The 25,748-nt window shown below is 36.8% G+C and overlaps 1 protein-coding gene across 3 annotated transcripts in view; it reads right to left on the bottom strand.

Moving 5' to 3' along the window:
- GUCY1A2 (guanylate cyclase 1 soluble subunit alpha 2) overlaps window positions 1–25,748 on the bottom strand; it is a 386,320-nt gene that overhangs the window by 50,204 nt on the left and 310,368 nt on the right. For all 3 annotated transcript variants that reach the window (XM_064577515.1, XM_045895137.3, XM_045895138.3), the window contains one exon: window positions 22,717–22,819. In XM_064577515.1, coding sequence (XP_064433585.1) covers window positions 22,717–22,819 — 103 coding nt within the window. The remainder of the gene's footprint in view (window positions 1–22,716; window positions 22,820–25,748) is intronic.

Below are 25,748 nucleotides of genomic sequence, written 5' to 3'. Positions count from 1 at the left end.
TTTGTAACTAAAATCATATTATATGAATTTTTTGAAACATGTTTCTTTTGGTCAACATTATGTTTTAGAAATGCATCAGTGTTGAACCATTTTATTTCATTAATTTTGTATACTTTGTTGTAGATAATTTTAAGAATATACCATAAGTGACTTAATTTTTCCATTGTTGATGGGCATTTAGATAGTTACAGTTTTTTTCTTTATAACAAGGCTCCTGTAAATATTCTTGAACCTGACTTATGGTGCATGTGGGAAAAAAAATCTCTAAGGTATACACACAATAGTGGAGTTAATAGGTCTGAGGTTATAGGTTTATTTTGTATTTTCAACTGAATTAGTGATGTCAAACTGGTTTTCAAAATAGCTTTACTGTTTTACATTCCCATCAGAAGTGGATGAATATTTCTATTCCTCCACACATCCCAGCCATCACTTGATAATGTTTGACTTTTAAATTTTGCCACTCTGAAGAATGGAAAATCACATGGTGGTTTTGATTTGTATATCTCTAACTATTCATGAGATTTAACACTCTTCCTATATTTGAGTCAGTTGTACTCTCTTCTGTGAAATTCCTTTCCCTTTTGTTTATTTACTGTTTTCTCATGAGTTGGAGTTCTTTAATACATGCTAGTTATAAATGTTCTGTTGATTATATGCAATGAAGATATAGTCTTCCAATTTGACATTGCTTTTCCACTTTGTGATTCTTAAAATGTATTTTTCTTTATGACACTTTCTGGGTCTCATTAAGAAATTATTTGCTGACCTAAGATCATACAGATTTTCTGCTCTATTTTCCTCTAAAAGTTTTATAGTTTTTCCTTGTACCTTTAAATCTTTAAACCACCTGGGATGTATCCTGTGTATGATATGAAGTCTAATTTAAATTTTCAACACGAATGTTACAAGGATCAGTAGAAAGTTTTACAGTTTTGAAATTACAAAATCCAGTGATTTATAGGTCAAAGAACAAACATAAGGGAATTTGACTAATATTTAAAACTGAAAACTAATCCTTTGGAATTTGTTGAGACATCCTATGGCCCACTGTGGTACAATTTCAAACCTATTCTATGCACTAGAAAAGGAAGAATATTTTGCAGCAATTAGGTATTCTATATATGGTGTTAAGTGTGTTATTTAAATGTTCCACATCCTTGTGGATCTTTTATCTGCTCAATCCATCAATTACTGAGCAGTGTCCAAAAAATATCTTTCATTATAATTGTTGATTTTCTTATTTTACCTCTTAGTTCTGCCAATTTTTATTGGAATGTAAATATACTTTTATATATAATTATAATCATATTTATCTTTAGCGTATCTAACACCATTTTTTACAAAGTTTAAGTTTACGATTTTACTATCTAGAAGTGACCAAGCATTTTATAATTACGAAAATCACTTTTCAACATCCAGTAATTTTTTTTGCCTAAATTGCTAATTTCCATAATACAGATATAGCTAAATTTTTTTTCTGTTGAGATCTGATCTGGCAATTTGTTCAACAGATTTTATTTTTAAATGTTTTAATTAAAAAAGTTCTTATTGAAGTACAGTTGACACAATGTTACATTAATGTCAGGTGTACAGTATACTGATTCAACAAGCCTCTACCTGTTAGGCTCACAACTGTAGCTACCACCTATAATTAACACTGGCTAATACTTCCTTGTGTCTCCATGACTTGTTCCTTCCATAGCTGGAAGCCTGGGTCTCCCACTGCCCTTCTCCCATTTTGCCCATCCCTCCATCACTCTCCCCTTTGGCAACCATCAGTTTGTTTTCTGTTTTTATAGGTCGGTTTCTGCTTGTTTGTTTATTCATTTGTCTTACTTTTTAGGTTTCATGTATAAATGAAATCCTATGGAATTTGTCTTTCTCTGCCGTATTTCATTTAGCATGGACCTCTGGGTCCATCCATGTTGTCACAAAAGGCAGGATCTCATCATTCTTTATGGTTGAGTGATATTCATGTGTGTGTGCACATCCATGCCACATCTTTTTTATTCTCATATTGTTGGACACTTGGGTTGCTTTCATATTTTAACTATCACAAATAATGCTGCTGTAAACACAGGGGTACCTAGAATATAGCTATATTTTTTAAGTATAGCATTTACTTAATATATCTTTTGTCTGCTCTTTTACTCCTACCTTTCTGTGTTTTTATATTATAAACATATTTTATGTAAATAATTTATAGATCCACCTTTTTCCCAGTCTGAGAATTTTTTCTTTTAACTTGGCTTCTAAATTCATTTTGCTTTATTACAATTACTGACACATTTAGATTTATTTCTAACATGATTTTGTGCTTTCTTTTGCCCAGCATTTTCTATTTCTTTTTCTTTATTTTCTTGCCTTGATTGACTATTTCATTTTTTCATTATATTTTTGATCTGCTGATTTTGTTATTTCATAATCTATTCTTATTATTGTAATGTTATTCTATACATTTAAAGATAATACATAACTTCCCCAAATCTCAGATTAATCAATGCCTTTGTTTAGACTCTAACAAATAACATAAAGATCTAATTTTAGAACATTTAAAGATGTATAAATATCCTCCATATTATCTTTCTGATCAACCTATCCCAACCTATGTGCCATTGTTGTCAGATATTCTGGTTTTATCTTATGTTTTACAACCTCAAAATATTGTTGTAATTGCTTTACATGGCAAATGTTTTTTATTCACAGTTTCTCACTTTATTATTTTTTTTAGTTTATTGTGGAGTCTCAGATTTTTTCTCACCTGAAGAACATCCTTTAGTATTTTTCCTAATACATTTCTGCCAGAGACAAACTTGGCCCATTTTCTCTTGCCTTATAAAAAGGTTTTATTTTGCATTCATTCTTGAGAAAACTTTGTGTTGAATAGAACTCTCATTAAATTGACATTTGTCCTCCATCTGCCTACGGTGGAAACCATCCATTGTCTTGTGACTTCCATTGTTGCTGTTACTCTACTCTTCACTCCTTTGTAGGCAACCTCTTTTTTTTTTTCCTCACTAATTTAAAAATCATTGTATCCGAAGTTCTGTCTAGGTTTAGATTTCTTCTTACTTGTTCTTCTTTTGTATTGTTTGGCTTCTCCTTGTTCTGAAAAGTCTAAGCCATTTTCTGTTTGTATATTACTTCTGGCCCATTCTCCCCCTGGGTGGCATTCCAGTTAAGACACATAAATTCTTCTAACTGTCCTCCATGCACCTGGTCTTTATTTTATATTTCCATTTCTTTGTTTTTCTGGTCTGCCTTCCCTTAATCTCTTTATTTTCCCCTTCACTATTCTTTGTTAAATGTATCCATTCTGCTGTTAGGCCAAAGATTGAGTTTTAAGTTACATTATTATATTATGCATTTCTATAAATTTTTCTTAGGTCTGCTTAAATTTTGTTTGCTGTTTATTCTCCCTGTAAGGCTTCTTTCAATTTCTTGAAACATATTAAATATACTCATGTTATATTGTTTTGCATTAATTCCATCATCCAAAGGTTTCACAGTATCAGCTTTGCCACTTTTTTCTGCTGCCGCTTTTTCATAATAGTGCCTTATTTCCTTGTGCATTTGGTTATTTTTATCTGTGAGATACTACTTTCTTTGAAACTTATCTGAGCAAAAGTTTTTGTGGCCAGGGCAAAGATAAGTTCCTGTAGAAAGTGTCTCTATGCGCTTCTCAGGTGTTTAGAATAGAGTCTCAGATGACTCAAAATAATTCTTGGTTTGGAAAAAATAATAACTCTTGGTTTGAGGTTATTTAGCCAACTTAGGGAGTGTCATTTTGGCTTGCACACCTGTGTGTGAGTCATAATATGGCTTTAATTGCTCAAGGAGACTTTTATTTCCTCCTCTAATCAGTATCAGTGAGTGAGACAGATGAATGTGTTTGCTATTTTCTGGTTGGTAGAATATGGTTGGGAGGAAGAAATCATATATTAGTTCACCCCTACATTAACCATATGGTTCTGTGCGTTTGAGTTGATAGAGCACAAGATGGATTCATCTTCTGTTTTCTGATATTACAAGTCCTCAACTTACAAATGTTCATTTTCACGGGGCATAGTGATGTGTTCAAGAGGAAAGTTGGCTATATTTAAGAATATGATTTTGTTTCATATATACGTGTGTGTGTGTGTATATATAAATATATATATACACACACACACATATACACGATATTGATATATTTCACATTATTTTTTAGTTTTCCACAGGAGGGCCCAGGTACCTAAACTGCCATATTTCTAGAAATTGAACAAATTGAACATGTTTTTTCAATATCTAAGGTGAAAAGTCTCATATTCAAACGGGTGATATTGGTTTACATTATTGTCATTAGTCTTATATTTGATTTAGATACATTCTACTTTGTATCTTTTCTTGACCATACTTTATGCTTTTTCACCGTTTCTTTGTATTAATTGAGTTTTCTTTTTTTCTCCCCTCCTTTTTTTCTATTTGGCAGTTTTACAACTTCTTTCCGTTTCTTTCAGGTTTACTCTTCAGTTCTGACAGACAGCTACCATAGCAAACCTAATGCTAACACTCATACCCACTTCTCAGACCATTGAAGACCTTAATGTACTTCACACTGATCCTTCACTCCCACCTCCCGTGTCATTACGTTTTGTATGAATCCCATCTCAACTTTTAAAAATCTCTTTAATTGGCATTATGGTTATTATTTATATATAGGGTCAGTGCCTGTTTGGATTCACCAACATATGCATTGGTATCTTTGCTGCTTATTCTCCTTATATCTCAGAAAGTTTTTCTGAGGTCCTTTGCTTTCTTGCAGAAGTATATTCTTAAGCTCTTCTAATGAGTTTATTTTTATGTAAAAATGTCTTTATTCTGCCTGAATTCTAAATTCAAACTCTTTCTCTCAGCACACTGAAATATGCCAACCTCTTTCTGGCTTATGTCATGGCTACTGAGACACATGCTATTGGTCTAATTATTATTTCCTTGTAGGACATCTGCCTTTTCCTCCAATTGCTTTTAAGTTCTGTGCTTGTGTAAGATGATTCTGTTACATTGACTGAAATCAAGAACCCCTCTCCCTCTGTGTTTTCCCCCTATTGTTCTGTTTTGTTTCTTCCTGGTGGCAGTTTCCCCCGCCTCTATGTTTTAAAATATTAGATTATGAGCTAGGTTTGAGAAAGCTTTGTTTAGAAAAGCATTAATTTACTCTGGGTTGAAATGGTGTCACCCCAGAGATGCTTTGCATTTTCTCTTGATTGATAGAAGCACAAGGGATGTCACCAGGACAGGGAACTTTTTATAGTAGTTCAACGTTTAAAACATAAAATTCTTAAATTAAAAAAAAAAATTTAAAAATCCTAACTGTGGTTTCTAGTTATCAGTTCTTGAAGGAAACTATAATTTTTGTCCCACCTGAGCAATACTGAAACAGAAAAACTTCCTCCATGCAATTTTCCAGCTGAGGGTGGATTTTTTTTTTTTCTGGTCTGTTTTTTATTGATAGTGCGATCCCATGTGAGTTCTGGCTTTATCCTGAGGGTATCCATTTCCGTGTGGCCTATCCTCATGCCTTTTGGGTATTAAAGTCCCTTGTTTAATGAACCTTTCCAAGCTTCCCCTCCCCCTTCCCTCCCATCCCACACCACAGTCAGACTTCTGCATGCTCACATATTCCTTTTATTTTGGGCTTCTACTTCATCTTCTTACTTTGTTCCCCAAGCTATCTACCTTATCCTTCATTTCTAGCTCTTTTTTTTTTTAGAAGAGTGGTTTCCGGTTGTCTCCTCTATCCCAGGGCTAGAGATCGTCCCCTACTATTTTCTATAGAATTCCTACTCACTCATCAGTTCTCAGCTCAAAATTTACATCCTTGGTGATGTATTTCCCCATCTCTATTATATACTATGACAGCACTTTGTAAGTTTTCCATTCCATATTATTTGCAATTTTTGATTATGGATCACTATGCTATTCTGATGAATCTTTGTCTCCCCCACCATTTACTCAGCTTCATCACAAGACAAAACATGTATATTTTGCTTACCCATGATGCTCCCAGAACCTAGTACAGTTTCAGGCACAAAGTTTATGTTCAGTAACTATTTGATGAATAAAGGAAGAGCCCGGAGGATGATAACAACTTAGCATATAACATTCAAGTGCTGGAATGGAGGCTCTGTAATGTTACGGTGAAGAAAATTGAAGCTGATTTTAAAATGAAGAAAAATGTGAAAAGGAAAAATAATGCCCCTCTGTAAGTGTTGGGAAAATACAGGGAAGGGCATTAAATCATATGGTTAGCTCTGTAATTTATCAAGTGATTTTGGAAATGTTGCCCATTGTCTTTCTATTTTTTTTGACAATAATGCTCACCTGGTAAGGTTACTATGGGGATAAGTAAATTAAAGAATATACAATAGGACCCAGCACATAGTCCAGATTTACTAGTAATCATAGCCCTTCTTCATCTGGGAAACTTTAGAAGAGAATTTACTCAGGTGAAAAAAAGTAGACTGTTCTGAAGAAACCCCTCCTGAGTATGAAGATGTGCAAGAATGGACCAGCGAGGTTGGGGGGATTTGTTGGCTTCTGCTGGAGGCCTGCGTCTGGGGCCACTGTGAAGATGCCCAGTGGGGGGCGCCTGGGTGGCTCAGTTGGTTAAGCAACTGCCTTCGGCTCAGGTCATGATCCTGGAGTCCTGGGATCGAGTCCCACATCGGGCTCCCTGCTCGGCAGGGAGTCTGCTTCTCCCTCTGACCCTCCTCCCTCTCATGCTCTCTCTCATTCTCTCTCTCTCAAATAAATAAATGAAATTAAAAAAAAAAAAAAGATGCCCAGTGGGTTTGAGTCATCCTGACTGGAGGTAGGGGCTGGACAAGTTGGCCATTTACATATTTCCTACGTTTAAATATTTCCTACCTAGGAGTCTAGGGAGAACAGCAGTCTCATTGAAGATTTCACTTCATCTCAGTAGCTGAAAAGCTTGTTCTATATTTGAAAGTGTTAATATTAAGCATTTCAATCACTTCTCACTGTCTCACATTAGCACTAATAAGCTCAGAGTTACATTATCTTAATAAGGCATCTTGATAATGAAGTGCTTCACCTGTTATCCTGAGAAAACTCAGCCTTCTGGCCATATAGGGACAGCTGTTCCCTCAAGTTCAGTATCCCCTTGAGCATGAACCTCCTCCCAGAGAGAGCATGCAGGACTTCTAGCTGAAAGACGATGAGCCGAAAGAACAAGAGAACCTTTTAAAAAAATCTGTTTAGATTAAGGTTTTAATATCTCTTCACATGGTAGGTTCTGTCCCAAAGTCTCTGCCCTCAGTGCAGTTAATAATTTAAAAGTGGTATGATTTAGCAGTGACAGAAAACCTCACATTATATAATGTCTGCTCACAGAGGTGTGCATGCACAGAGCAGAAGGCTACCTACATGATGTGATCTGAAGGACGCTGGAAACTGTCCTTCATCCGGAAGTGTTAGCCTCCATGCCACATCTCAACAGGGCAGCTGATTCCTACTTTGAAATACAAATGCAAATGTCTCTAATACGTTTAATTGGCTGCACTGGGATGCCAGATGTGTCCAAGAGGCTGCATGTTCTTGGTGACCCATAAGGAGACTAAGTAACCCTGAGATATTTTGCACCATTATGGCAACCTCCCCAAATCCACTCCACCCCTTCCCCATTGGATAATAGCCAATCAAAAAGATGTTTCTTATTGCCATAAGCTAACTGTATAATCTGCTCCCTCTGTAAACCACGGTTAACTTGTTTAGAAGGTCTCTGTCCATGAGAATTAGAGAACCAAGACACCCTCATGGCTACTGTCATAGGCACGGTTTCTGAAAGATGGCAGCTGTTTTCAATAGGGAGACGTGGCCAACGACGGACGGCTGCCCCATGGCTCACCCGGTGTAGCCAGCCCTGCTGCACACCCAGGAACTTTCTTCTATTTCCTGAGGAAGTTTTCGTTGGAATCATCCCGCGTGCATGTGTGCATGTGTGTGTACACACTTTCTCTACTTTTTTCTGCCTCCTTAGTGTCACGGGCTCAGAAAAGTAGTTCTCAGTGGCATGACCTCAAAACAGCAGATGTCTATCAGAAGACCAGGACAGAAGATGAGAACAGCTCTGTTGGTGGACAAAGGACCGACACCCCCTTGGGAACTGCTAGAAATAGCTAGAAATAGATTTGTACAGTTGAGATCTCATGGTTATGGGGGAGAGGGCCAATACAGTAACAAAGATAACTTGATTCTGTATATATTCACTGCAGAAATATAGGAACACGGGATTAAATGGTCTTATTTTAGGTACGTGCAGCATCTAATCTAATGGTTGGATGAAGCACCCAGTGGGTGTTCAGTTGACATTTAATAATGACAGTAAAATGATCCCATTTCTCTGTCCTTTCTGGAAAGCAAACTGACCATAAGGCAAGTGAATCATGCCTTTTCGGTGTGATATATATTCAGAGTGCATAAAACTATAGAAATGGTGACCTGTGCTGTTTGGTTTTGTAAGAGAATTAGGAGATCTCATATTGTAAAAATAAACAGTTGTGTCATTAACATCATCTGCAGCCATCATGATAATGCATTGAAAACATTCAGTTACTCTTCATTCGTATTTTTAGTCATTGTCACTCGGTGTGAAAGAATATGCTAAAAAGAATCTACAGACTCCTCTTTTTTGGTATCATTTATTGATTTAAATATTTTATAAGTGACAGTTTGGACTTAGAACGTAAATAAATGCATGACTTAGTTTTGTAAGGAATTATGTAAATATAACACAGAACTGTCATTTCCACTTTGTTTTATAAGAACCCCAGGCTTTCATCAATTATTTTTCATATACAAATTTACCTTATTCTGCAGTCTGTAAATACAAAGACATTTTTCATAATGAAACATGCTATTTACACTGTGTGAGATTTAGAGTAATTACAAGTAAAAATAATCACATGAGTAAAAAGTGGTGTTACATGAAAACCAAAGAAGATACAGTGGATGTTTCTAATCCTGTAAGTGCTTATATACTTTTACACGTACTAGTATTCTTAAAATTCTAGTGAAATGAGGCATATTTTATCATTTCATTCAAAAAAGGTCCTCTAAACCTGTACTACTAAAGGAAAATATTTTAAAATATAATATGAAACAAATGAAACTTTTTAATGAATGGTACAGGTTTAAGAGATGCATTCATCTTTAAAAAAGATAGCTTGACATTTCAAAATATATGCAATTTAACCATGCCTTACAGATATATTAGTATATTTACCTGATATTATTAATGACAGTGTAATTCGTTTGATAACTAGATTTTTAAAAGAAATGACTCACAAAGAATAATCTGATAGCAAAATAGCAGATGTACAATAGTATTTACATTGCAAGCCAAACCAAAAATTTAGACCCATGAAATTACAGCAAATGAATTGGCCAAAGGATTAAAATAATTAAGGTATCTCATTACATAAAACCTACCCCATGCAGAGGAAGCGAATGAAGGCCTAGCACATTGTAACTATGTGTTTTTATTGAGTTAGGAAGCCTATCGATGATTACAGAGTGCCAGAATGTTTGATGGAAATGCACTGCCTATTTATCTTATACACTGAAATGAACAGGCAAGTTTTGTTTTTTGGTGTTTTGTTGTTGTTTTTTTTTTTATCTAAAGTATGGTTTTGGGAAATGAGACCCTTTGGTTTTGTAAAATGGCTACTCACAGTCGAAGAGTCAGAATTCAGGTAGGTTGATTTTGAAATGAAGAATGATATGTGTTATTTCTGGAATGCACTTAATTGGTACATTTTAAAAGCATAATGAGACAGTTCCGTGACTTGATTACCAAAGTTATAATGGAGTTACAGGCAGATGTTAGAAAACGTCAGAGTTTTTCCAAGGCCAAACTCCGAGGAATATTTTTTTTTTTTTTAAATAAGGGAAAAGCTGTTTATCCATCTCTAAGAAAAATAAGCAAGTCTTTCTCTCCATGGTCCATTTTTCAAATTTGAACCTAACCTGATTTTCGTGGTAGTCAAAACCTGCCAGGATGGCTGAATTAATGTCCACATAGTTGGAATAATTTTTGCTTATCTCCAAATTCTTAAAGGAGACAGTGATTAGACAGTGATCTGCCAGTCTGGGCCTTAGATGCCAATTCAGCAGGAACAACAAAATGGAGAAAATAGGACTGTGGGTCACTGCTGTTCACATATGATCTTACTTTCTCCCGTTTTCCTTAACCATATTTATACTATTTTTACAGTGATTATTAAACATATTTCCGTCAAGAAATAAAAATGGTAAAGGCATTAAAGGCAAACAAGTATTAATATTTTGTATTATCTCAAGACACAGGCTTTCTTAACACTGGAAATCACAGGAAGAAAGTACTTTGTATTTTCCTAAGTGTCAATTTATATGGTAGCTGCCTCTTTCTTCACAATTTCACAGTAAGTCAGTGTGAAATAAATAAATGTCAATTGACATTGAAATTTACCCTTTTCAAGTTTTTAATTTTTCTGAAGTTGTCATATCCTTCCCTGTACTGACTACCTGATCTGTTAGAGTAGAAGACCCTTGAGATGTACTAAAAAAAAAAGTCTAAATGAGAAGTGAAAACCAAAATTCAAAGATATTTGACTTACAGAAGCATATCTTTCCAGAAAAATACAAAAGCTGTATTATTTCTATATAATTTTCTGTTAATTAACACAAACACATCATGGAGACTACTTGATAAGGAGTTTGACTATATTATTAATACACTAACAAAAAATGAAAATATTTTCAGTTCAGGGATTAAAGATTCTTTAAATCTTATTCAATACTTGCTCAAATTATTCTAGTGTTGAGCATAACTAAAATGAAAAGCATAATGTCTTCTTCATTTTTACTCTTTTAAATAAGATAATTCACTTCTTTTCCCTCAAGAATAAAATACTTTGTTAGAAATGACTGAATTTTCCCTGGGGGGAAAAAAATGGCTTTGAATTGGGACTTGAAAATGATCCAACCTGTGTCTGTCTGTATTCAAGAGCATGGTAATTAGTTAATTCTGGTGAATGAGTGGAAATTGTGGTTATAAACAGCTATCTGAACATACACTAGGATCTCAAAGGCAGAGAGCTAAAAATAGGGGATACATTGTATCTTGCTTTTTCAATACAGTAGACTTGCAAAATTGATGGCAAATGTTTTCAGACCCTCAAAAAGGAACCCCAAACACCATGCTATGCCAAACTAAGTCACAGAGGGGTACACAGGAAGCAGGACAGGATAACGGTCACCTGTAGATAAAGACCCAGGAAAATCAAGTAGCATTGGCCTTACTGGAAAGTCATTTTTAAAAAGCAATGTCCTTACAAGTGGAAGAAGCTTCTTTTCTATATCAGTGATGAGCAGTGTGGTACCCAAATAAAAATTTACTATTTGAAAATAAGAGGATTTTCTAAATGAAGATGTCCGTGGGGCAAAAATAGGAGGTTGTCCGAAAAGCTTGACCCTGGTACTTCTTGAGAAAGTCTTCAAGTTCAGTGTAAAAGAACATAGATGTATTTTACTCTCCCATTTTGTGAACTGAGAAGCCAGCATCTCAGTTACCTCGGTCATTTCCATCCCCAAATGACCTCTAAGAGGGCACCTTGTTTTTCTTATCTCCTGAAGCCACTGTGCTCAGTAATGTGCAAATGAAAAACAGAAGCCAGGGCGCCTGGGTGGCTCAGTTGGTTAAGCGACTGCCTTCAGCTCAGGTCATGATCCCAGGGTCCTGGGATCGAGTCCCGCATCGGGCTCCCTGCTCTGCAGGAGGCCTGCTTCTCCCTCTCCCACTCCCCCTGCTTGTGTTCCCTCTCTCGCTGTGTCTCTCTCTGTCAAATAAATAAATAAAAAATAAAAAATAAAAAAAAAAGAAAAATAGAAGCCAAATAGTGAAGCACTACTTTCACATCTTTCATAAGAAAAGAAGAAAGGAAGGTAGGAAGGAGAAAAGAAGTGGGGAAGGGGAAGGAGAGAAAGAAAGAATGAAAGGAAAAAAAGCAAGAAGCTGAGGATGCTGGCCACCTCTGAGGGCCTGATTAGTTTCCTGCCCACAACACCTGGACACAGAGGCCATGGCCCTTACACTTGCCAAGAGCCTGCCTCAGAAACAATATCGAATTCTCCTGATGCTCAAGTTATAGCCACACTTGAGATTTGGACCCTTTCACTGTTTCTCATTATCATAAAGACTATACTAGCATTTAGTGAGGACGTGTGGCAAATACTGACTGAAGACATAGTACCACATATTCCCAACAGAAGACAAATTCTGTATGGGGGTGGGGCGGGGGGCATCTATAAGGCAAGAAGTTCTTGTACTTTTAAATAGATTCACTCTGATGAGCATGTTTTTAAAGTTTGTTTATCAAAGTTTTGACATGATGAACTTTGACATTCTGTTAAATATGAACACTGTATTTAAAAATTATAATCAGGGTTTTTTTTTTTTTTCAGCTTTCTTCTGGGTTAATGGGGCTGGGCTATAATTTTAATGTAGGCAAAATTGGATTTTTCTGTCTCTCTTCATCTTCCCTATTGCTATCCTTTTTCCTGCAGTCCAGCTGAATCCAGCCAAAAGTATTTGATAGATGCACATAAAATAGGATACCTCCTATAGTCAGGTATCCATTTGCATGTTCATAGGAGGATTCTTTTAGATAGGGAATAAAGTGTTTTTAAGGATCAAAAGTAAAAGCAATGAGGTCTCATTATTCCAGGTCATTGAGTGGTATAACAAAGAAAGGGATGGACTTTACAAGTGCCTGATGACAGTTGAAACAGATTTAAAAAAGGAATAATAATTTTGACTGTCATCCACTAATCATCTCTGTACAACAAGAACAAAAATTAAAGAATTTTTAAAAACACCTCTCTGAATTAATTAGTGTAGAAAGTTATACAGTCATGTAGGTTATTGAGATCCTCCTGGCTAGAATGAGATCTACCATAAGAGTTAATTTTTTCCTGATAGTTCTTTGTAGTCGAGTAATATAAAAATTCATCTGAGACTCCAAGCCAAGCTTTGGCTTTAATTTCAACATGGTAATTTATACCAATAAAATTTGGAAGTGGGGTTTCATGTTGTTGATAAACTTTCTGGCCACTCCAATATTTTGTTTCACTTCATGGAGATTTGAATGAAAAAAGCAAAAAAAAAAAAAGTTTTAAGTGGTTATACATAAATATATTGATCCAGATCACCCCCACCCTCAGAAGAAAGCTATCTTCTCTTGCTGCTCTTGAAAGTTAGCAATACTGAGCATAAAGGAGAGACCATAAAAGTAGAGCAGTTCTAGGATTTGATATCTCATTGGGTTCAGACATATATAGATTCCTGTTAGTCAGAGGTGATGTAGAATATTTATATTTATTGTTCAAATGATTTGAATATAAATTAGCTTTGACTTAGATTTTCTGAGAATAATAGGAATATGGATATGAATAATCCTAATGTGAACAGCCTTAATACAGTATTATTTGACTATTCTTCTTATCCCTTATGTCATTAAAAACAGCTTAGTATTTTAAGTAAAAGAATGTTGCCAAATTCGCAAACCATGGCTTAATGCCACAATTTGTAAGTCTGTTTTTGTGACATCCTCTGTATCTTTTCTGCCACAAATGGAAAACATAGAGAAAAAAATGATTTAAATGCATTTTATGATTATACGTTATTTCCAGGGGATAAAGCCTTAAGGAATCCACCAGTAAAATTCTTTTTCTTTCTCAGTGCTGAAGAACCTGATACATTTAGAAAGCGTTCAAAAGGATCTAGCATTCTGACTTTGGGATGTAAGCTGACTCTTTCAAGACAGCAAATCTTTGTCCTACATTCTTTTTCTAGCTGATAATTCTGATGAAAAGTGATTCAGATTTGCTTACTCCCTTAAAAATTTTTCTGTTCTAAACCATCTCTGCCCGAATTAACCCATTACATATAAGTGGAACATCTTTCAGTGTGGATAAGAGCTACCTGACCGCTTCTAATTGCGCAAGACCGAGCTCGCCTCTTCTCTCCCGCAGAACGCCCCCCTGCTGGGGTGACTCCTCCCGGCTCCACCTGCAGCCTCCCTGCAGGAGCTGGCTGCGCTCGGGTCCGGAAGGCTTCTATCTCAAGTCCAACACTTGTTCTGCTAGCAGCCCAAGCCCCAGTTGAGGACGATGTGGAGAAGAATATGGAATAGAGTATGCTCCAAAAATGATTTTCCTGATTCTAGAACACAGCGTATTCGTCATTCTTTGTGATTAAATTTCCCAACTAGGGAAAGAGCTCATTTCTATAATGTCAGAACACACAGAAAAAGGGTGTGTAAAATCAAACTGTATTCTTCTCACGGAGTGTTAGCTCAGCCAGGCGTGTTATAAACGGGGAAAAAAAATGTTTTAATATCACTTGCACACTGGTAGTTGGTTCTTTGGTGCTAATTTTAGCAGGCTATTCTGTGACCTCCGGCAGAGCTGGTATTTGGCCTCCTTTGTTCCTTCAGTCCAGATGTTCTGACATCTTCATTTACCTTCATCACGGTAACCAAGACTAGTTCTACCTGCCACCTTCAGAGAGTTTCTATTTATAGCTCTGTGAGATGCTAATCCCAGTTGCACTGATCTGTGCAGCTGCTGAGAGGCTGACATTACCTCCCAGGAAAACTGAAAATGGCTTGTGAAGGATTTTATTTTCCTCTTTTCTTGTTAAAATAAGAATGACCAGCAGTCAAATAAGTCATCTGGTTTTCATCAAACCACATGTGTCTATTGTGGAAACTGCCTCTCCTTTAAGAGTATCTATACCTTCATGCAGAAAAAAATTAAATCTTTTTGCTCCATCTCTTCTAAAGCTCGGGCCCATCCCCACCCTCTCCATCTGTCCCTGGGTCCTGAGTCTGATGTACCACTGCCAGGCAGAAAAAGATGAGGCTTGTCTTTAAAAAGTGGGGTGGTGTGAAGAAGCAATTCTGCACATTTCTGATAGTACCCCCAATTAATGCACTATGGTCCTTCTTATATTTAATTACATTTAATAGACCACAGTAAAAATAGATTTAGTAGAATCCCCTCTTTATCTCCAAATAGTGAAAAGGCCACAGAAGAAGGCTGAATATGAACTGATTCCTTTATTTTTAAACTATGCATCAAGACTCAGAAACAAGCTATTACTTAGGCTTGCTTTTTTTCTGCTTTCAAATAATAAGCAACAGTACATAAGTCTAATATTTAGAATGATCTGATCACCAGCTAGATGAATTAAATGAAAGGATAAATTCACTATAATAGATTCAAATTAAGTATTTTCCATTATTTGTTAACAATGAAAAGCATGTTTATTAAGAATTAAGCATCCGGGCGCCTGGGTGGCTCAGTCGTTAAGCGTCTGCCTTCGGCTAAGGTCACGATCCCAGGGTCCTGGGATCGAGCCCCTCATCGGGCTCCCTGATCGGCAAGAAGCCCGCTTCTCCCTCTCCCATTCCCCCTGCTTGTGTTCCTGCTCTCGCTATCTCTCTCTCTGTCAAATAAATAAATAAATAAATAAAATCTTTAAAAAAAGAATTAAGCATCCAATGATATGCAAAAAGATAATTATCAAAAACTTTCTCAGGGAATCAACAATGCTGTTGGATTTTTACGGGGAGGGGGTTCTAAATTGTGAAAAGAAGGATGCTACCTTAAGTTTTGCAATGGTTAACAGGAAGGTAAACTAGCAGCAAACCCACCCACCACTCCAATTGTATTCAGATTCATGATTAGAAGAGAGTTTACGCAGAGAGGAGAGGCAATAATAGGAGCTGTAATCTTATTTAGAGGTTTAGGAATGGATCCTAAATTTATATGACTTTGCTAAATAACAATCTGATGTTTAGAAATCCCTCATTGTAACATAAGTTTACCACCTGCCTTGAGCTATGTTATGCTAAATGATGGAGGAGTAATCTAACTATAAAGGACTGATTATTATTGACTATGCTATATTTGATTAAAATTACATTTTAAGGTTAAAAATATGAATTACTCATTTTGAAATATATAAGCTTTAGTGCTTTCATCAAAATAGTTGAGAAGAGCAAGTTATTTCCAATATGGCTAATCATTTTCAGATGTTTATTAATTATACTACAGATGATGTCCAACCATACTATTATATTTACTAAATATTTGCTATCATAGAAACCAGTAGTAATAAGCTCTTTTTATCTTTAATCTTTCATCTTCTAAGACCTTACCAAAGCAAGAATTGAATTAACTTATCCCAAGATCCATCTATATTTTTGCAAAGCCTACATTCTCAATCAACTCATCCAACCTATGCTGTACCTTTACTCATGTATCCATCCTTAAATAGTCTGCACCATTATGTTCTACAAAGACCCGAAAGTCTGGGCAACATTACATACACAGATCTCTTCAGAGGAATAGAAATCTTACTGTGATAGGTATTTTTAAAATTATGCAACAGAAATAACATGATGGGAGTCTATTACTTTATAGCATGTGTGCAAATGAGCTTCTGAGATAGATGAACCATGTCATTTGCTCAGATAATTTTTATCCAAGTTATCACTTGCTCATTTTGCTGTAGGAGAGTCACGACTATCCTCTGAAAGTCCCACCAGCTAGCTATACTATTGCTGTATAAAACACGTCTCTCTTTCCCTAAAGGTTCTATGAAGTGCACAGAAGTGCAGGTTTTATATGGCATCATACAACGGCTTAAATTATTGCTTGAAAGGTTGTAATAAAGTATTGCTTGGAAACCATTTTTAGATGAATGCACAATTCAGTGTGAGAAGGACAGAGTGAGACTAAGTGTTAAGTTGGTGATTTCTTTATAACATAAAAATCAAAGCGTTCAGAAATCAGGCTGTCACTTTTACATTCACTTTTCCGTCCCAAAGTTTGTAGTTCATAGCCTGGTGGTGCGGATCGGTAAATACCGTGAGCTACCGCACAGCTCCGGGGGTAACTCAGAAAACGGCACTGGGTCTACTGTGCCTCATTGCCCTGGGGTGAGCAGTAGTCTCTCCTCATGCTTCTTAGTGTTGACTTCTGTTTCTAATAAGTTTGAAGTCTCCTGCTCCAAAAGCAGACTGTAAATTTGAGACCAAAGCTAAAATTCGAACTTGTGAAAGAAATAATGCTACAAAGCCCAGAATACTTAGCTTTTCAAAATAACTACAAATGAAATAATATACTACTCTCTTAGTCAACTTGCTTTTATTCCTGGTAATTGGGACTATTTGAATGCTCTTCAGTGATGCCCAAATCTGGCTTTTAGTCTCATTACCTAGAGTGATTTTCTCAATACAGACTCCTAGGCCACACCTGCCACCTACTGAATCCAAATCTCTGCAGGTGTAAAGCTCAGTAATTTGTATTTCTGGAGGCTTCCTAGGTAATTCTTCCAGGGGCAGCAAGATACTGTCATGCTGATGAGTTGAACCATTGAACAGGATCATTTCTTAATAAGGATGGGAATGCAATGAAGCACTTGACTGAAGCTGTGTTCTGGTCACAACATATGGGAAATAAAAATGCAAACTTCTCGACATTCCAGGCCCTTCCAAAATGTCACTCCTTTTAATCACGTAATATCTACATGCAGCACACACATGCACACGTCCCTACATCCACCCACAAAAAGGACCCATTATTTTAGAAAACAAACTATTTTACAACATGAGATGGACTGTATCATTGACTTTTTTTTTATGAAAGGGAAAAGGAACAAAGGAAGGAAACAGAAAGGACAGGACAGTAATACTTAGGTTTCAAGTGTGAGAAAGGAATTTTGCACACTATCTCAGTGTATTCTGACAAGATTTATGTTCATCTGTATATAATACCCGTGTCTGTTCTTCATTCACCACCTCGAGGACCCTCAAACTGAGTCCACTGCTGGGGCCAATTTACCCATGTAACAGTAAAGTTTGTTCAGTCATGTTAACACACTTTATGTAGATATGAAATCAGCTGCTTGTGAATGACGTGTATGCATATCTAGAGCTGCCCGTAAGGAATCGTCATGCAGACCGACATATGTTAAATTCTCATTACTCAGTCTCTCATGCACCATGTTTTTCCAGCTGTATCTGGTAAGATAGGCTTATAGAAGCCCCTAAAATAACATAATTTTTATAGATGAGGATCTGTAACCTAATAATAACAATACCTAGGTTGCTATTGACTGGTTCTTGGTTCTTGGACTTGAGTTTCTAGGCATTGTTGGCTAAAAGGCCTCTGGTGTCCCCCAAAGCCTATTCAGGACCATATATAATTCACTTCGAGTGAATTTTTGGTAAAGTTACACCAAGTGCTTGGAGTCAGAGTGTTTTTGGAAGAAAAAGCACAGGGAAAAGCTTCAGATGTTAGCAATGCCCCAGCACAAATGGGAATGGTTCGTCCACTTCAGAAGCGCATCGTTACGTGGGTCTTCCTGTCTGCCTGAAATCAGCAACTCTTGCCATGGCCACGTGAGGTTCAGAGGTGCAGAGAGGCTAGCGTTTGTTGGGGCCAGGTTTGAGGGAGTGAGATGGTTTCCACTGGCAGCACGGAGTAGACAGGGTCTGGGCATGGGCTCAGTAGTGCTCAAAATGCTTGATAAGACAGAAACCCACGTGTACAAGTTTTCTTCTCTGCCCTAATGATCCATAACACCTTCCCTCAGCAAGCCAGGATCCCAAGGAGCCTTCAGTGAATATATTTAATTACAGTCGTGATCTTGATTTCCTTCCTGATATCTCACAACCTCAAATATGTGATATCAATTGGCAGCAATATTTCTGTACAAAACACAGAGTTTGGTGGTTTTCCAAACTCTGAGGCTTGCCTTTTGTATATATCAATTTAATTTTGCTTTATTGCTGGAAATCTTTGGAGCATTTTACAAAATTAAAAGCCGGGCTGCACTTGTGAATGAGATTTTGTCTAAGCTGTTGCCTTGCTTTGCTCTGTGTTTCCCGGAGAGACACACTTTGCACTTTAACAACAGAACACTGTCTCTGATACTGTTATCCCTGGACAAGAGAACCAAGCGTGAGACTGTGAGAGTTTACATTTGAAGTGCTGAATCCGTGGTCCCACTCTAAGCCTCAGGCAGAGGAGCCTGACTCAGTCATAATAGGTCATGGCTCACTGGACTCCACAGAGTCATATATTAAAAGGGAAATCCAGAATAATTTAAAGTAGAAGAAATGAATATCAAGGCAGGTTTTAGACAGTTTGGTCACCTGTTACGTAGAAGCTTTATCTTCTTTCCCTCGCTATTTACCATGCTATATAGCGGAGAGATGCAACGATTCATGCTCTGCAGGCATTGAGGAGTATTCTTTTTTTTATTATGGCTAATGGTACCTATTTATTAAGATTCCCAGAGCACATACTGTGCACTGTTTGGGGGTACCTATGTGACTTTGTGGGGTAACTGATTTATTTGCAATGACTTCATTTCTATCAAAATAATACTGATGCCTAGTCATAAAGTGACTTCTTCAAATGAGTTGCCTAAAAAAAAACCACCAAACCAGAGGAGCTGTAAGTACCAGATTATATTTTAATGTATCCCTTTTAGAGTGGGTCAAAGCCATTTCCCTAATTTAATATCACCTTGATTTCTAATAGGACATCCATTTACATTCTTTTTAATCTGCCACACTAAAATGCATGATGTTTGCAATAATTTTTAGGTAAGAATACTGTACAGATATTGGTCAAATGAAATACTAACTATGACCCAGTGTTGCAGTCACAATTCCTAAACGGAGGATATGTAGACTGTATTACATAGGACAAATAAAAATATAATAGTTTTTCACAGCTTCTAACTTCTATGAGTGCAGCTAGAAATAACAGCCACTTTATGCAGTAACTTGCAAACACATAGCAACAGTGTAACTAATAATTGGCAATCTGGTAACAGATTAGACTAGTGCCTCAGACTATAGCTTCAAGGATACATTTAGATTATATTGTTTGAAAAGTGTAGTTTATATTCTGTGATATATAATAGATCTCTGGTATATTTTTCATTGTAACATTTGTGACAATGTAAATGGCTACTTCTTCTCTAAGAACCATATAAACTAAAAGAGTTTGTTATTCTTTCGACAAATTGAATGTATATACAATTCGTGTCTTGGGGCCTATTACCAAGTACTGGATAATGAAGTGGATTTTCAATGATGTTTTTAAAATATGCTTCCCACAGATATTCTTAAGTATAGAGAGAATGATGATATATCTAGAGTAGTTGCTTAGACAAATCTTCACAAAAAGCAGAGAAATAGATTGGATGATTACTGGAAGTCCCTTGCAGCCTTATGGTTATGAAACACATTGCTTACCACCAAAACATTTACTGATTTAGTTTATCATAATAAGCTCTAAGTTCCTATGCAAAATAAGCATAAATTATTTCAGTGAAGCTGGGTTCTCTCCCCATGTTCCTGTGCTGTACAGAGCACCTGGCTAAAGTGTTGTCTGTTTTCAGTGTGAGGACTGAGGTGCTCCCAGCCTGTTCTGTCCACAGTAACTGTAAACCTCCGCCTTGTTCCCCGTGAAGGAAGTGGGTTAATTTCCCAGTCCTCTGACGAAACTCCTTTGTAATTACCCCCATGAGAGCACCCTGTCCCCAGTCTATAAAACTCCCCTCAAATAAACACACTGGCCTTCTGGCCCCCCCACGTTGTTAAAAACAGAGACCTAGACCCAGGGAGGAGAGGGATAGGCCAGGCTTCAGAAAGCTCTTCGTCTAGATCCTGTCTCCAAACTATCTGTTGCACCAGTGTCCTCCTAAGCCTTGGGGTGAAACAGAGTTCAACAATTACAGAAGTGATCGCCATTACAACAAATACTTTGCACATCGATAAATGTTTTCTAGCTACACACTTAGAGAACTTAAAAACACTAACAAGCCTCACAGACTACACTGGACATCAGTTAATATGCTCCGTAGCTGAGTTACAGCATAAACAAATCCTAATGCAGCCAAAATGCCTGACCAGAGAAATCACTCTATTACATTCAGTAGACATAGCTCTCAATGATTATATCGTCTGGAGAAAAACGGCCACTCCAAGGTCTCACGGAAACAAATATTTCCAGTTCATTAACCTCAGTAGAAACTTGGGTTTTAGATTAGATCCAAAATAGGAAAACTCTGGATGTACTATGCTCCTAATTTCAGGGTGAGTGTGTGATAATATTTTCATGCAGTGCTAATTAGTGGGAACAGGTCTTCATTTTAGCACCACATGTGATAGAAGCCTGTCACTATGGCCAATGACTGGGCCTGGAGGCTAGACCTACTTCAGTGTTCATGAAGGTGATTCACTGAATTTAAAGCCACATCAATCAAACTGCAGAAGAAAAATTCCCCCTTTTTTTTTTTTTTTAATCTCAAAGCCATAAAACACAGGTTTTCTTCCCCCCTTATTTTGCAAGAAACAACATTCTCGGCAAAACGTCCTACAACCTCTTTCTCACTAATGCCAACATCTAGGAATTTGCTCCCAGTGTCAGGTAGCCCTTAGGAGGCATCCAGGGGGCAGAGTGGGCAGAGTGGGCAGAGGTGGGGGGAGGAGTAACAAGTCATGGAAATTACTAGAATATAGTTGAGTACATTGTACAAACTACCTATTTTATAAGTGCTAAGTTGAAAAGGGTCCAATGCAGCAAAGCATTTCATTTTAACTGACGTTTTTTAGAAGATGGCAACAAGATTTTCTGTAATCCTAATTACAGATAAATCTCTTACTGGGAAATTCTATTTCCTCTGGATTCCATGCTACATTAATTAAATCTAAAAAGTACATTTACTAAGCAGACATACAATGCTTTCTCAGCATCTGAAGTCCTTGGTTATATGTATTCTCAGTCCAAGCACTAATCTGTATAAATAAGTGAAAGTATATTTGATTAATAGGTTACAGTTACATAATATACCAACTACACAGTAGCAGATTCTGAAAATCGAGGAATGTTGTGTGAAATGTAATTATCTAGAAGAGAGATGTATAAAAATAGGTAATATCCCTAAAATATTTTGCTGAGTTACAGTTCTTCCTTCTGGGAAGTTGACCACACTGCCATGATGTATGTATGAAATGTCTGTTCGGAAAAACAAAATTAGAAAATAGTCCTCACACACCAACTCACTAAATGTAGGAATATATCATCAAAAATGGCTCTCAAAAGTGATACAGATAAGTGGGGAAAGATACCTGTATGTGTGACAAACAAGAAAACATGGAATCTATTTATTAGTTGTGAAAGGGGGCCCATACTTAAAATATATATATATATATGTATATATATAGTATATACATATATATATATGACCAAAAAACACTCACATGGATGGACACATCTCATTACCTCCCCCCTCCATTTTTTTTTTAATTGACAGTCATCATCCACCTTTTTCTAGGATTATTGCCTAACATAACACAGAAATTCCACTGCTTGTTCTCAGCCAAGTAGTGAAAGAGAAACCATTTCATTCCACTCTCCTGTCATGACCCATGTTCTGGGCTTGTGCTTTTTGGAGGAGTCTTTGATCTGCGGTAGGTCTCAGAGGCTTGTCTCCCGGAGGAACATGGTGCCAATGTTGTAGGAAACTTTTTTTATCCTCGAGGAAGAAAGAGAAGGCTTTGGCTGCTTAGGACCAGTCCTTACCTCCAGGAAATAGCAGATCCCAGGGATTTCCTTTGGAAAGTTATCTGGAAGCTCTTCACGGGACCGAGGAATAAATGTGAAACTTTCTTCCCGTTTTAATAATCTAAGGAGAAAATACAATGTGAATCAAACAGGCAGGATAGATGAGAATGAATGGACAGAAAATTTAAAGGCTTGGGAAGCCTATCAATGACAAAGTTCAAGGTAACACCCCTATTTCTTCATATAGATGTGGCCTTCACAGGGCCCCAAATGCTAGGAAATGTTTCTTGAGAAAGATACCTTCATGTAATAATAATAATAATAATAATAATAATAATAATAATGATAATAGCAGCTGTGCCTTGTCCCACTTGAAATGTTTTTTTCAAGTTTGATTTTTTTTCCTAAACAAAAGATGAAGGAGACTGTATAATGAAATTTTTATTCAAACATGGAGTATTTACCCTTTCTGTTTTTAAAACCTACCTAAATTCTGAAGCATACCTCTTATGTTCTATAGACTCTCCAGAGGCTTTAAATGTATCCTGTGTGTCAAAGACATCAAACAATTCCTGAGCATTGTAGAATAACACTCATGACTCGGAGTGTCTGCCATAGGTGACTGATTTCTAGCAATTCGTGTATTGTGAGCTCCAGCATTTACTGGTCAGACAGCATAACTCTTCCCTTCTAGTCACACTTAGAGACTTTTTTCTAGCACACTAACACTAGAGACTTACTCTCTGTCCAGGTCCCTGACATGTTAAATTTGATACCCAGAACTCAAAACATGGCCCAGCAATTCACTTTAATTCAACAGCTCTTGTGGACGGCTTCTCATTGCCCAAGAACAATCTCCTAAACACTCTTGTGAATATAATGTTGAATAGAACACCATGTTTTGTCAAGAGAGACAGAAACAGGGAATTAAAGACTGAAAAGCAAACAAGCAAAAGCCCAAGGTAATACAGAAACTTAGGATCAGTATCAGCACGTGTCCAACCTTTTGGTAGCCTTATAGAATGAGGGAAGAGAGTGAGAGTGAAGGCTGATAGAGTAGGGTAAGATGAAGTTTTGAAATACTAAACTTAATGTTTAGACTTTTGTTTGGAGCCAAACCCATCATCCCCTTTTTCCTAAAAACAACTCCTGTTCCTAAGACAGGTGGATGTTAACAGCAGATGCAAGTTGTGCATGTAAGAGGTGGGTCAGGGAGGAGGAATCGTGGTGACAGAAGGCAGGGTCAGAAAGGCGGGAGTGCGAGAACAGAGGATGTGTGGAAGTGCGAGATCACTATCACCTTTACACTAAGAAGGGAAAAAATCATTCTTTGATTCTTAATGGATAAAAATATCTGAAAATAACAGTTGGTAGCACTAAGAATTCTCACATTAGGAGCAATCTCTTTTTACTTTTACAAATGGGAGTTCTACCATTCTTCTTTATAAAGGATTTTTGTTTAAAGTTTTAATTGACTATTTCTTTAAAAGAGTTATACAATGATACACTAATTTGGGGTATAAAGAAATGAGGCTCATTCTGATATTTCAGAATTCTTTCAGATACCTTATTTCATCCATATAACCCTATCTAAAAATCTAAACATGCTCTTTCTTCTCTGACAAATCTATGAAAGGTAAAAGTAGGTCCAGAATAAGTTAGAGTGATTTGCTCATAGGTGCAGCCAGACAGCGATGGCATTGGAACTAGAATCCGGATTTGTTAACTCCTAGTTAAGCTCAGCCCTACAAGAAATAGTAAGACTACACTAAGATCGCTTTCTTTCACAAAACTGAGATGTAGGTAAGGCATTAATGACAATCGGAATGAAAGTCATTGGTATGGTTTGATTTCTGTTTTTACAGATGTCAGTTTTCTTTACATGTAACATATAAACAATTACTTCAGAAGTAAAATGTAAATTTCCTAAACAATAGTTAAATTTAGCATTGAATTCCACAATAATTTTGCTTAGCTCAAATACAACAGTCATCATTGTGAAATCTGGGTATCAATGATGTCAATCAACAAACGTGTTGAGTGCTGGTGACATGCCCTAATAGTCCTCTGAATGGAGGAGAGGGTGTGGGGATGCGCAGAACAAGTTAGTGTAGAACTAAAAGGGCAAGAAATACTTACAGGAACAAATTAGCAGCAATGCAAGACAGCATATAGGAAAACATATGATAAAATCCAAAGGAGTAAATTCTATAGGGTCCATGGAGAAATGAGGACTGTGGATCTTAGTACAAAAGTCAAGAACCAGAGCATAAAGTTCACGCTTACCAATTATAAAATAAAGCGTAACCCCAATCTTTGAAACAAGGTTCCTTAAAGGCCCAGGAAATAGGTAGGACTCCACATGAGCTGCATTCTTCTCTCCCTATATGTTAAACCCTCTATTTTCTTCATGCTTTATTTGACACACCAAGGTCTTCATATTCTGCTGTACTTGAGATGTTCTGACAGTAAGAACGAGCACCGAGTTGACATCTACGGAAGTACTTGTACCTGACTGGAAAGAAGGTGCACTACCTGCTTGGGATGCCAGGACTTTTAAATAATTCACTGCACTTTGGTAGGAAACTCTTCACAATGACTTGATCTCCTGACATTTTAAATACATCTCCTTTTTACTGTGCTAAAATGACAAAGACAGCAGCTTCTATGGGGCTTTATTCTTTTCCAGATAACCATTTTGGTATTAATAAATGAAATGCAGTTTTAAATTTCAGTAATATAAATGAGAGCACGGAAGCGTAAATTGATCCAATCTCCTGTGTTATCCAGGGTTTAGCAGCCTTTGTATGAATGAACACTCATGTGCAATATTCAGATGATTTCCAACAGGCCAATCTGAATGAGCGACTGGTGGGGCTGTGCGAGAGGTCAGGGGAAATATTTCACACAGCATGCCTGGTGATGATGAGTCGTGGGGCTGAATAAATGATTAAATGTGTATACAGAGATTAGGAATTTATACCCTGATCACCCCAGAACCTCTGATCCCCTCTGAAATGCGTAAGTCCAAGTCCCTGGGCTGGCTGCAA

Source organism: Mirounga angustirostris, unplaced genomic scaffold, assembly GCF_029215605.1.
Source record: "Mirounga angustirostris isolate CCGP_5_RB_7025 unplaced genomic scaffold, mMirAng1.0.hap1 SCAF_13, whole genome shotgun sequence".
Classification (NCBI taxonomy): Eukaryota; Metazoa; Chordata; class Mammalia; order Carnivora; family Phocidae; genus Mirounga; species Mirounga angustirostris.
The sequence above is the reverse complement of the archived record's forward strand: the minus strand, read 5'-3'. Positions and strand labels throughout refer to the sequence as shown.